General features: G+C 32.6%; 2 protein-coding genes across 2 annotated transcripts; one reads left to right on the top strand and one right to left on the bottom strand.

The window, feature by feature from the left end:
• Positions 1-2,327: 2,327 nt before the first annotated feature.
• On the top strand, positions 2,328-5,336 carry LOC145102721 (cinnamoyl-CoA reductase 1-like). The gene is made up of 5 exons (XM_079040172.1): positions 2,328-2,509; positions 2,610-2,764; positions 2,882-3,067; positions 4,109-4,461; positions 4,934-5,336. Exons 1-5 carry the CDS (start codon positions 2,389-2,391, stop codon positions 5,118-5,120), a joined length of 1,002 nt encoding a protein of 333 aa, XP_078896298.1. The 5' UTR covers positions 2,328-2,388; the 3' UTR covers positions 5,121-5,336.
• Positions 5,254-9,059, bottom strand: NRAMP6 (NRAMP metal ion transporter 6). Its single transcript, XM_079040171.1, has 14 exons — positions 8,905-9,059; positions 8,469-8,619; positions 7,849-7,927; positions 7,718-7,758; positions 7,530-7,608; positions 7,344-7,448; positions 7,161-7,270; positions 6,892-7,073; positions 6,742-6,811; positions 6,468-6,641; positions 6,215-6,319; positions 5,998-6,129; positions 5,809-5,904; positions 5,254-5,709 (listed from the first exon to the last, which is right to left on the bottom strand). The coding sequence occupies exons 2-14, from the start codon at positions 8,550-8,552 to the stop codon at positions 5,356-5,358; spliced, it is 1,611 nt and encodes a 536-aa protein (XP_078896297.1). The 5' UTR covers positions 8,553-8,619; positions 8,905-9,059; the 3' UTR covers positions 5,254-5,355.
• Positions 9,060-12,865: the final 3,806 nt, after the last annotated feature.

The raw sequence follows: 12,865 nt of genomic DNA, 5'->3' as shown, positions 1-12,865 counted from the left end.
CTTGGTTTCTGGGTACGTGTACCCTTAGTTTTTTGGTTGTGGAACTATTGTTCCTAGCAGGATCGATTTTGGTAGCCGTCCTTGGTTATTAGAAGTTCAATTGTCAGAGCGATGTTATTCAATTTTCCAGGTGTGTCATCGGGTCTACACAGAGTTCAGTTTAGGATTTCACGTCTTCAGGGTTGGTATTTAGGGTCGATCCGGTCGTTGTTCTAAAAGCATTTTCGGTTTATTTTGGAAGTTTTATCGGGTTAGTTGTGCATTGGAGGGATCTATTAAGTTTCATTTAAGATGTGGGATCTTGTTTCAATTGTTTAAGATAATGTTATGTTAGTAGTTGAAGCTTGTTATTTCGTTAGATCCACTAGTACGTCACCCTTTGGGTAAGGTTGTAAAGACAAATGGAGTCGTGAGCGGGTAACTCACGGGACAGGCGTACCGCCGACAAAACCATACCTTGAACAACGGATTGAGTGGGTTACCTCATTTATTTGATTCCATTGAGTTCCTAAACCCGCCATTTAATTCCTTCATTTATCTATTTCTTTGAGTGCCTCTTTGACCAAACACAAAAGAAAAAAGATTTTCCCTATTTTGTTTTGGCATAGTGAAGTGAAAAGTAAATGTGATAATTCAATTGAAAGTAGAATTGATTTCTGCCACTTTTTTTGTAGTTCGTGCATCCATGAGTTTTTTTTAATTAATATTATTTTTGTAAATATAACTTTGTCTAAATTTATGAGATACTACTCACATTTTTTTTAAATTAGCAAAACTTTATTTTTAATGAAAAAATGTTATATTTTCTTATTTTATTAAATAAAAAATAGTGAGGTGACAAGTAGACTGAGAAAAATATAGTTTCCATGTATTATGAGTTAAGAAAGATAAAAAATATGAAAAAAAAAAGTTGTTAGTAGGGAAAGACTCCCTCCTCCCTAATAAAGAATTAATGTAATGAATCTAGGGTTGGTTTTGTGTTTCCGAGAGAGAGAGAGAGAGAGAGAGAGAGAGAGAGAGAGAGAGAGAGAGAGAGAGAGAGAGAGAGAGAGAGAGAGAGAGAGAGAGAGAGAGTTTTGGTAATTGAGAAAGAAAGAATTGATTATAGTGTGAAAATGTGTATAAAATATGCGAACATGTAAAATTTGGTTATTCTATTTTAGTTTTTTTTGTTAAAAGGGTCAAACGGTCGGACATGACTGTTACTTTCTTCACTCTCATTTATGTCCGTTATGCCACACTACTATTACATGCAAGGTTGTAAAAAACGCTCGATGTTAGCTAGTCGGTGGACTGGGGTTAAGCGATTAATCAGCTAGGCGGAGATTGATCGGAGGATTAATCGGGGACCATTAATTGCTAATTTGCTGAATTTTAAAAAATTAAATATGACTAATATCATATCAAAGTTCATAAATATCAATAATATCATAACAAAATAGGTTAATATGATTAATAGAATACTAATCATGCCTCAAATAGTTTCCATTGAGATAAAACTTCTTCAAAATGTTAAAATTTCATCGTTTTATACTGTTTCACTCATTATGTATGTAGGGATTAATCGTTAGATGCCCTCTAATCGGTCGAGTAGCGCCTGGGGATTAATCGGGACCTAGTCAGGATTTTTACAACAATGATTACATGTATATGAGTCATTGTTCGGACATACGTAAACCGTGAATGTACAACCTCACCTTAATGCCTGGTCAGCTGGGCTTACACGGCCATGCCCACAAGACTTAAGACTACTCGAAGTGGGCAACGCCCCACTCCCGTTATTATGCCTCATAATACGTGATAACGTCAGTGAACACCGTCCTACCCTCCCGTTATTACATGTTAAAGGCTTTCACGTTATTTCCCGTTACCACCATCACATATGGTAACGGCGTTTTTTTGTTTTTTTGCCTTGTAACTCGTGTGGGCGTTGCCCACACCCAGCCCTCTAAGTAACTAAAAGAAGTGCATGTTTTATTCTTTTTTTTTTTTTCTAATTTTAATTAAAAGTCTTACTAGTGGATAATTAGATATCCAATAAATAAAAATGAAGACACCGTTTGTAAATTGTAAGTCAAGAGTCTTTTATACATTTGTTTTTTTAAGGAATGCTTAATAACGTGTTCGTTTGTATATAAGATAATAAATCATTATTATAATTTATAACTTGTGATATTGTTTTTTTCTTTAGAACTGCAAAATATATTAAACTTGTGTTATTGTTGAAGGGGGATCAGGTTTATTGACTTGGCACTAAAAGGTAGGCCAATGGAAGGTGGTGGGTGAGTTGGTGAAGTCTCCATTTATAAATACTCCATTCCATCTCTTCAAACTTCCATACCCCTTCCCTCATTCCATCTCTCTCTCTCCTCTCACACACTAATCACAATGTCTCCGGCATCTGCCCAAGTAATCTGTGTCACCGGCGCCGGAGGATTCATCGCCTCATGGATGGTCAAATTGCTCTTGGAGAAAGGTTATATTGTCAGAGGAACTGTTAGGAATCCAGGTGGTTACAATTTCCAATCCACTTGTAATTTTCAAAACGAGTTTTGTTTTTTCTGTTGTAAATTGCTTAGTTGTGGTTTTCTGTTTATTGCTGTTTGTAGATGATGCGAAGAATAATCATTTAAGAGAGCTTGAAGGAGCGAAGGAGAGATTAACTTTATTTAAAGCTGATCTTCTCGATTTTGAAAGCTTGCGTGAAGCCATTAATGGCTGTGATGGTGTTTTCCACACTGCTTCTCCCGTCACCGATGATCCTGTATGTATTCGATCCAATGATGAAAACAGTAGAAAGTAGAGAATCGTTAATGAAAAAAACCGATCCGATTCTAGTTAATTGTGTGTTTATATCTACTGATTGAATCGACTTTGACAGGAACAAATGGTGGAGCCGGCGGTTATTGGAACAAGGAATATAATAGTGGCGGCGGCTGAAGCTAAAGTCCAGCGAGTGGTGTTCACGTCGTCGATCGGAGCAGTGTACATGGATCCTAATCGGAGTCCTGATGATATTGTTGATGAAAGCTGCTGGAGTGATCTCGAATTCTGCAAAAACACCAAGGTTTGTTCTCTCACAATTTTTGAAATTACATTTACGAAATTGATCTCTTCAAAGTTCAAAGGGTTCCTAATTTTTCCGGCGACATTGACAAATTGTTCACCTTTTCTCATTATCTGGTATGACTTGATCATCGTTCCAGAACAACCGGAATGATTTTAAATTCACTGTTCGTGAGTTAGAACTTAAGCCATCAAAAATTGCATTTAATGTATCAATCAATTTTTTAAGTTTGCTATTAATTAGAGAATCAAATCATGTAGGATGTTTGCAATTCCACGTCACTGTGTTTGTGGGTTCTACATACTTTACTATTTTTTTTTTCAAATATCTTATGTATGTAAAACATTTTTTTTCTGATATAAATAAATAAGAATAGACAAAATAAATATTTTTAAAGAAAAAGAATGAAGAAAAGCTTGTTGTAGAGGAGTAGTTATTTACACTCGAGAAAAAGGAGGTGTAGTGGTGCACCCACCAACTAACCTTTATGAACTAAATAATATTTTCTCTATTTTTGTCATTCAAAAATTAAATTTAAAATTTTTAAAATGGAGTAAATATTGGTACGCATTTGCATACGTATAACTTATGTGTGCATGACCATTTTCTTTTTGCATAATCCACTTGTATGTTGCGCATACATATATGCACAAGTATATATATTTTTAGTATTATTGTTCTAATATGTCATGTAGCTAAAATGAAAATTATATTCTCGTCAATGGTAAAATAAAAAGTTATCATGAATGTAAAGAAGAACATATACAATAATAAGTTAATTACATTCTATATTGTAAAAAAATTATTTGGTTGAACATGAATTTAAAGGATATAATGTGTCTTTCAAGTTAAAAATTCTTGATCATAGATAGCAACAAAGGAAAGAAACAAAATGTGAGTATGTATCTAAACGAGTAATATGTTGGTGAGAAATGTACAATTTTGGCATCAAAACATGAATTGTTCCTTTGAAATTACTTTTGACTTATGAAGTAAAAATAAATGAATTTTAAATATTTTAAATATTATTTGTTACAACAGAACTGGTATTGCTATGGAAAGGCGGTAGCAGAGCAGGCAGCATGGGACGAAGCTAAGGCTCGAGGTGTTGACTTAGTAGCATTGAACCCAGTGTTGGTGTTGGGACCGCTATTGCAACCCACGGTCAACGCCAGTATTATTCATATCCTAAAGTACCTCACAGGGTCCGCAAAAACATACGCTAATTCAGTACAAGCATATGTACACGTACGAGATGTCGCATTAGCTCACATTTTACTCTTTGAGACCCCCTCAGCAAATGGTCGATATCTGTGTGCTGAAAGTGTTCTTCATCGTGGTGAAGTTGTCGAAATTTTGGCCAAGTTTTTTCCAGAATTCCCCATTCCAACTAAGTAAGTCCCCTTTCCTATTTACTATTTAAAAAAATAGTATAGTTATAACATTTTAGTGAATTTATATACTAAATTATAAACATGATTGTTGGAAAACAATGTTTGACCTTATGACTAATTAGTCAAAGTTTTTCACCAACAAAACAAACCCTAATTATGAAAAAATAATAATAATAAGAATTTAGTGGCCAAGATGAACCCTCACCAACTCCAAATATCCTTATCAACACTATCGTGGTTCCTTGTCTTTGGTGGCTTTTTACGGATGTGGCCTACACACCAACTACAACTCATGTGCTCTAAAAAAGCTATTCGGTGTGTGTTATTTTTATAGGATGGGTATTAATTATTATAAAATATTAATTGCAAGCTTAGATAAATTAGGTAGGTTATTTCCCACCAACACGTGTTGAAAATTGAAATTGAATTTTTTTTTTTTACTAAACAATGTATACTTTTTAACTCTTTGTAGGTGTTCTGATGAGATAAAGCCAAGGGCAAAACCATACAAATTCTCAAACCAAAAGCTGAAAGATTTGGGTTTGGAGTTTACCCCAGTGAAACAGGCGTTATACGACACCGTTAAGAGCTTACAGGAAAAAGGTCATCTCCCAGTGCAACAAACCCCCACCGAGGATCAAATCCGTATCCAGTCATAATAGTATACCTTTTAATTGCAATTTACAAAATTCTCCCTAAGCAAACAAAATATTCACATGTCATTGTTTACTTAATTATGTTTTATCTGTAACACATCCTCAGTTGTCAATGTAAAGTGAAACGCGCGAGGAGTTATAAAGTTAAATATGAAAATGGAATTAAGTTTGTAATCATAATATAATAGCTTGTGATTAATTTATTTATATGTTCGAACATGTTAGAGGTGTAAAAAAGTCAAGTTGCATCATCATCTTGATCTTGATTATGATTATGATGAGTGTTTCTAGTATGAGGAAGTTGCATGCTAGCTATGTCTTCTCTTGGTTGACCATATGAAGAAGCAGAAGCACTACGTTGTTCAGGAGTTTTAAGTGCAAGAAGATGTGATGACTCTCTGTTTTTACGCACCACTAAATACCCAATTCCAGCTAAATAAATTAAAAGACCTGAAAACCCTAAAAACCCAATGAAGATTTTTCCCACTAGTGGTAGGTGTCCATGAACAAGTAACGAAATGAGATGGTCCACTAAAAAGTATATGTTTATTCCCATAATTAGTGACCCGATCACCCAAGTGATTGCGGAAATCTGCAATTAATTAAAGTACAAATATTTATGTTATTTTTTGTTTTATGAAGAGAATAAATTAATGTTAGGTGTAAATTGGAAATACAGATGTATGCTTACAATCTTTGAGTTGGCATATGATCCCATTTTTGTTTCGCTGCTTGTGAATTTGAGAAGAGGGACGAGAGCAAACGGGAGTTCAAAAGATAATATCATCTGCCACATATTAATAATTAATACTATTTGATATGTAATTTATTTTATGAAATACTGTTATATATTTTTCTATATTAATCAAAAGCCACTAACCGAAGCTATGATAATCAACCTCCCAGCTCCAGCCGAGCCGCCTATGAGAGCCACAATTAGACTCGGGACAATAGCCAAACACCTGGTCAACAAGTTTCTAAGCCATGGCTTCATTCGTAGCTCAAGAAACCCCTACAACCATATCATATCATATTATAATTACACAAATACCTTTTTTTTGAAAATTTATATCAACAAAAAAATATAAAAAATAAACCTGCATAACGTATTGACCCGCGTATGTTCCGGTTATTGTGGAGCTTTGACCTGATGCCAGCAAGGCAATTGCAAAAAACTTGGAGCTGTTTTTGCCTAGAACATTCTGTAAATAAATATAATAACTGTCAATATACATAAAGAATGAAAACAATAAAATATCATTTAGAAAAAAAAAAAAAAAATATATATATATATATATATATATATATATATATATATATATATATATATATATATATATATATACTTACTTTAAGCAAAAAAGAAGCTTTGTTCAAGTCCAAATCTTGACAACTTTTTTTATCATCTGGATTTAAATTCGAAGAACTGCAAACTGATCCGCTTACAGATATAACCGATATATTTATAAGGAAAGCCACTGCAAGGGCTATCCCACTTTCTATCAAGTAAAATCTGCAAGCTTCCTGTAAACATAAGTTTTATTTAAACATTTCTTTATTAGTGAATAACGATTTTTAATAAAATGATGTTAAAAAATGGTTCTAGAAGATGGGAAAAGTATACCTTAATTCCACTGACTGATCGGGGTATTTTTCTAGAAAGTACAAGAGCCGAGTGGAGGAAAAGATTGTGCCTGTATACATGATTTAATTCTAATTACTAAATTATTTTATTTACAAAATTAAAAATTAAATAACAAAAAGTAAAACTTACGGCATAACCATAGCACCAAGGAGTGAAATTGCAAGACCAGTAGAACCACTGCCTTTAAGTTGAGGAACAAACATTCCATACAACACTTCTGAAGCTTTTGGTTTTGAAATCCCAAGCTCAACAAGAAAACATGCAGCTATTGTCAACACCAAGAAAGTAATCAAGAACTCAAGTTTCCTCACCTATAAAAAAACATCTCATTTTATTAAAAAAATAATCCAACCTAATCATGTTTAAAATAAATAAGAGTAATTAAGTTAATTAAGTACTCCATATTGTTGTAGTGCTAGTAGACCCAAAGTGCTAAAACCTGTGAGGAGTACACCACACCATACTGGAATATGGAACAACATATTCAAAGCAAATGCTGTGCCAATTACTGTAACATAAAATATAATGAGTTTTGAATAATTTAACTGATAAGAAAAAAAAAAGTTGTAAATTTGTAATACCTTCAGGAATATCACATGCGACAATGGAGATTTCAGCAAGAATCCACAAGATATAATTGGTTCCTTTCTCATACTCGTTCTTGCAATGCTCGGCTAAATGCTTTCCTAGAGGATAATACAAAATATGGATATAATTTCAAAGGGGAAAGATGGATTAAAATTGGAAAAAGGGTAAAAATGGAATACCTGTTACAACCCCTAAGTTTGCTGCTAAGGATTGGATGACAAGTGCAGCACATGAAGCCACTAATATAATCCAAAGTAACTGGAAACAAAAAGGATGAAGGATTGATGTGAGTTTGGTAATAAGAGACATGGAATTTTTATGCAAAGATTTTATAAACTTGAGTAAGGACAATATATAATATAAGCACCTCATACTTGTATTGAGCTCCTGATTGTAAATCAGTTTCAACTGCAAGAATATGAAATTAAGGTCAGATGTGCTCTCTACATACATGATTGGTAAATCAGTATCATACAAAAGATGGATCATTATTCATACAGTTTCCAGGATCGATGTATGCAATGGAAACAAGAAACCCAGGGCCCATGTATGCGAATAGGTTTTTCCAGCTTGTTTTCTGCATATGCAAAACAATTCAATCTCATTTTTCAATGATAAAATTCCACTTGAAAGTTTTCAAATCAGATGATATGCTTGAGATAAAATAATAATGCACTAGAAAGTCATCAATATAGTCAGATTAGAATCTTATAAGGTGAAAAGAGAAGGCATATTATGTATTTAATTCTTGATTAACTCCACTATTATGGAAAAAGGTTGGAATAAATTCACACAAAGTTTAATATTCATTATCACTAGATCAGAAAAGCTTGCTTAAAGTATACTTCTAATCCTTCATACGGATTAACAAAAATTAAGGAATAAATCATTTCAACCAAAAGCCATTAGATTCAAATTTGGAATCGAAACGCTAGCTAATGAGTAATGAGTACACGAAATCTCAAATTAAACATTTGACATTTGTCGTAAACCTAAAATCGTGTATACAGGAAAGCTAGAACATAAATTCAAATAGAGAAATATAAGATTCCTAAATCGATAACAAAATCGTAACAATGATCATATTAGAAAAGATCAAAATAAAAAAAAAAACTTACATCAGGAACAACAATCTGATTAGGATCAGAACTTTTAATTAGCGGCGCATTAGTCATGAACTGCGATTGCTGAGAAGACGTCATCGCGGCCAGCTTTTCCCTGTTTTACTCTGTTCTAATTGCACCGCCAATATCAAACGTCTTCCAGACACTGAATTCATAAAAAAACACAGAGAAACCATGAATTCAAACATCAAATTCAACCATCAACCATGCAATGTGCTGCAATGAGAAAATGCACACAAAACTATATGTAGAAGTAGAATACGAGTTCAGATCTAAAATCAATAAACAGAAAACAAAAATGATTCGTAAAAACTAAAATTACATATACAAGAGTGCCCAAACAACAACTTCAGCAAACAAGATCAGGTATCAAGATAAGCTTATTTGCAGTGATTGTGTGTGCGTATGCGCAGTTTCGACAGTAGGAAACCTTATTTGCAGGTCGAAGAACGGAAGAAGATATGATATGATTGAGGATTGAGGATTGAAGAAGGCTGATGCATGTATCGTTTACAGATTGAAGAAGCTTCCTGCTGCTGATCTTCCTCGCCGTTTTCCGACTTGAATGCCTACTTCAAATCGCTTGTCCCTTTTATAGGAGTTGCTTAGCAAGTTAGCAAATAGCAACAGTGCTCTTTTCTCACTTGCACATTCCATCCCTTCCACATATTATTTTGTGTGATTCCAGTCCCTATTTTCGAGATTATTTTGATTTTGGTTGCAAATTTAAAATATCATCATAAATACTGTAATACATTTAGCGAGCTTTTGTTGGTTTTTTGTTTTTGTTTTTGTTTAAAAAAGTTTACAATTATTTTTATTGAATAATTATATACAAATAAAATTTTATGTTTTAGTTTTGGTAATCGTCACTAGTTTTGCCAAATATTTATATACAAAAACCAATCTTTTTTTTTTGGAAAGGGAACTTCCCTAACGAAGGTTTCCGGGCCAGCTTACGCGTACCGACTAATCCTCCGCTGCAAAAATGAGACTTTGCCTCATGCCCTGGAGTCACTGCAGGCGAACCTCCATGGTCACAAGGGCTGAGTAGTGTCAGGATTTGAACATGGGTCAATAGGTTATCCACCATATCTTCCACATGCCTTACCAAGTCACCACAACCCAAGTGGTTAAAACCAATCTTAACTTGCTTTGATATGCTTTACAATTAATAAACTTATCAAATTACTAGAAACTATGTATTATAACTTTATTGTAATAATTTGTTCTAATTTTATTTATAAGCTATAAAGTTAACTGTTATTAACAAGTTTCGTACTGATTACGACAAAACTGATTATCAAAAAATATATATAATTATTAGTTTTTTATTTTATTCTATTTTAAGATTTTTCACTGTTTGCTCGCCATTAATAATTATACTAATATAAAAAGAAGATCATCAAAACTCTAAATGACTTCAAACAAATAAATCACATGTAAATGACTTAAATAGTTGACTGATGAACTAATTATAAGCTCAAAACTGATTGTTCCATTATAATTATTTATTTTCACTTTTTTTTTTAAATTTAATTTATACATCTAAACAGCTGCTTAGTTAGTGTTGGGTTTTCCTTTTTTGCTTTATAGAGAACTTGAGACAAGAAAGCCATATATAAAGAGAGTGGTGTTTAATGTATTGCTTAATGCATTTGACAACATAAGTACAAGATTTAAATTCAAAAGAATTACATCAAAGCAAATGTGGGTGTCATTTTCTTGATGTGAATATAAAATTTAAATCCAATAAAAAAATTGAGGCATATAACTAATCGTTAGTGAACCTTGACATCATCCATACCAAGTGAAAAGTAACATGGCATTAAGAAGGTAGTTGTTGATATCATTTATGTTTGATTCTCAATTTTAATCCATTTGAATACAACTTTTCACACTTCTGACATGAAAGTCGTCATATGCCAAATTTGTGTCACTTTGTTATGAGCTATACTTGATATTTAACTTCGGTATCTACCCAAAAATTGTTTTGCAACAACCCATATGTGATGATCAAACTATTAATATGAAACATGCCTAAAAGATAAAGGTTTGTTGTATTTAGATGTACGTTTGTCCGTATATAAACAACCAAATTTCTTTGACTTGATGAGTGCACTTTGCAAAAATGGGCACAAGTTTGGACCACAAGCTAAGCTCACATCGGTCCTTACAAACAGTCACAAGGGGTGGATAGGCAAGGCCTAGCGGCCCTCGACCACTAAAAAATTTGTTTTGCAATTCACACCATGATAATTTTCTAAATATATGATTTGCTTTATGTCAAAATATGTATTATATAAAATAATACATATAAGAAAAGATTATACAAATATAGCTCATAGAATATCCATATGAAAACATTCAATCCAAACATATTAAAGAAATACTCTTATAAGGGTTTTAGTGTATACTAACTAAATTCTATTGTTTTAAAAACTATGGGTTGTTTAGAAGCAAAAAGAACTTACCCCTATGAGTCTAGGGTTGAAAAGTGTGTGTGTGTGTGTTGGGAGGGGGGGGGGGGGGGGGAGGGTTAAATGTAGAGACAAGGTAACTTAGGATAGTGACTTTCTCATGTAATTAATAGAATATGAAGCTCAGGTTGAAACTCATAGCTCAAACTCAATAGCCTAGCTTCGTTACAGAACTATGATATACGACCACCCAAGTATGAAGGAATTCTCCACTTAATTAAGGAAGGTGTCAGAGACAGAAGATCAAAGCAGTGGAAAAGCAAGGGAACAAGGCGACCAGAAGGAGGGTTTGGTGTGGTGGTGAGACCAATAGGGAAACATAATCAATATGGAGTATGTGAAAGATCCATTGACACACAAAGGTAGAAGTCGGGTGTGTATTACATAGCATAGCTACGAAATTCGTAAAGACTCCTTCCTCTTTTAATTTAAGTGAGGAACTCGCCTAAGGGAAAGGGACTTCAACCTTCAAATCCCAAAATATATCATATAATATAGCATGATGCCCTAAAGAAGGATTGGAGTTATTTTCCTTCGGTCCATAAAAGCAAGAATCGTGAGACGACAGATGTCGGTCAATAAGGCTAGTATGGCCCTAGTCCTGTAACCATTTAGAAAGGACAATGAGAATTCCTAACTAAGAAGTCACTATGTTTGAACTCACTAATTAGAAAAAAAAATGTTCTATTGCAAGATAGGCTCTTCGATCTTATGTTTGGTGAGCAAAAGATTTATTGTATCATGGAACTTTCGCCATATACGAATATAAGGGCGGAGGCGTACGACTTGCTTGAGGGTAAGGTGGATCCGGTGAGTTACAGGGCTTGATGTGCGGAAAATAGTCTAATTAATTAAACTTAATTCTAACTACAAATCTAGTTTAAATTTATAATTCCTAACAATTTAAACTGACTATTAGCACCAGACAGTGTACTTAATCAGATATATAGTATTATTCAAAGTAAGGGTGTTGAACTCAAAAGGAATTTTAGTGTACTAATTAAAATAAATGAAACATAGTAATTCTAAAGTAAGCAAGATACTAAACTTTTCAAACAAATAAATAAACATACTTTCATTTAAAATTCGAATAAGATCATGATTATATTTAATTCATTCAAGTACAATGGAATTTAATAGACACTAGTTGTGAGACCCATGTATTACATAAGTTAATTTAAAAAATAATATATATATATATATATATATATATATATATATATATATATAAAGGTTAAAATATTTGAGAACTTTGAATTTAAAAGAAAATAAGATTTTTAATGAATTATTATGATGTAAACGTTTTTTATTTTTAAATTTATACAAATAATTTAAATAGATAAAAGAAATTAAAGAGCTTTAATTTTGGAGATTTTGAAATTAAAATGTTAATTCATTAATGAAATTGATATCAATTTATTACTACATTTATTGTAATTATTACATTAAAATATTATGTGAAATTTAATAAATTAGAAAAACTCATAAAATAACATGTGGAAAAAAAATTAATTCAAAATAACTACAAAATGACATTTGGCTAATTGAATGAGAGTGTGACAAGTGGCAAAAAAACCTTCATTAATTAGAGAGGATTCATTGATTCCTAAAGTGATTAACTCAATGTTAATATCATTAACTCTATGATACTAAGTTATTTACCAGCAATGATAGTTTTCGTAGACTTGGCGTATTCGTTCTTATTATGTAATGATTTAAAATGTATGATCAGTCTTAGGGTTAGTGGTAACTTCCCAAATTGTCCAAGTTATTGGATCAATCATAAATATTAATATCAATACTATTATGTTTAACCTAAGGTATCACTCAACTAGTCATAATTGCCTATGTTCTTGACTTAGTTTTTCAGCTTGAACAAGTTAATAAACAATGTGATTCAAGATACATAAT

The sequence above is a fragment of the Lactuca serriola genome, chromosome 4 (assembly GCF_051521515.1).
Source record: "Lactuca serriola cultivar US96UC23 chromosome 4, Lser_US96UC23_V15, whole genome shotgun sequence".
NCBI classification, from domain to species: domain Eukaryota; kingdom Viridiplantae; phylum Streptophyta; class Magnoliopsida; order Asterales; family Asteraceae; genus Lactuca; species Lactuca serriola.
Note: the sequence above shows the minus strand (reverse complement) of the source record. Positions and strands in the feature narration are given on the sequence as shown.

Coding starts and splice junctions, on each gene's coding strand:
- LOC145102721 (XM_079040172.1), top strand. CDS start 2,389: ATGTCTCCGGCATCTGCCCAAGTAATCTGTGTCACCGGCGCCGGAGGA. Junction 2,510..2,609: donor AGGAACTGTTAGGAATCCAG/GTGGTTACAATT, acceptor TGCTGTTTGTAG/ATGATGCGAAGAATAATCAT. Junction 3,068..4,108: donor AATTCTGCAAAAACACCAAG/GTTTGTTCTCTC, acceptor TTGTTACAACAG/AACTGGTATTGCTATGGAAA.
- NRAMP6 (XM_079040171.1), bottom strand. CDS start 8,552: ATGACGTCTTCTCAGCAATCGCAGTTCATGACTAATGCGCCGCTAATT. Junction 7,759..7,848: donor ATACATCGATCCTGGAAACT/GTATGAATAATG, acceptor ATATTCTTGCAG/TTGAAACTGATTTACAATCA. Junction 7,074..7,160: donor TAGCACTACAACAATATGGA/GTACTTAATTAA, acceptor GTTTTTTTATAG/GTGAGGAAACTTGAGTTCTT.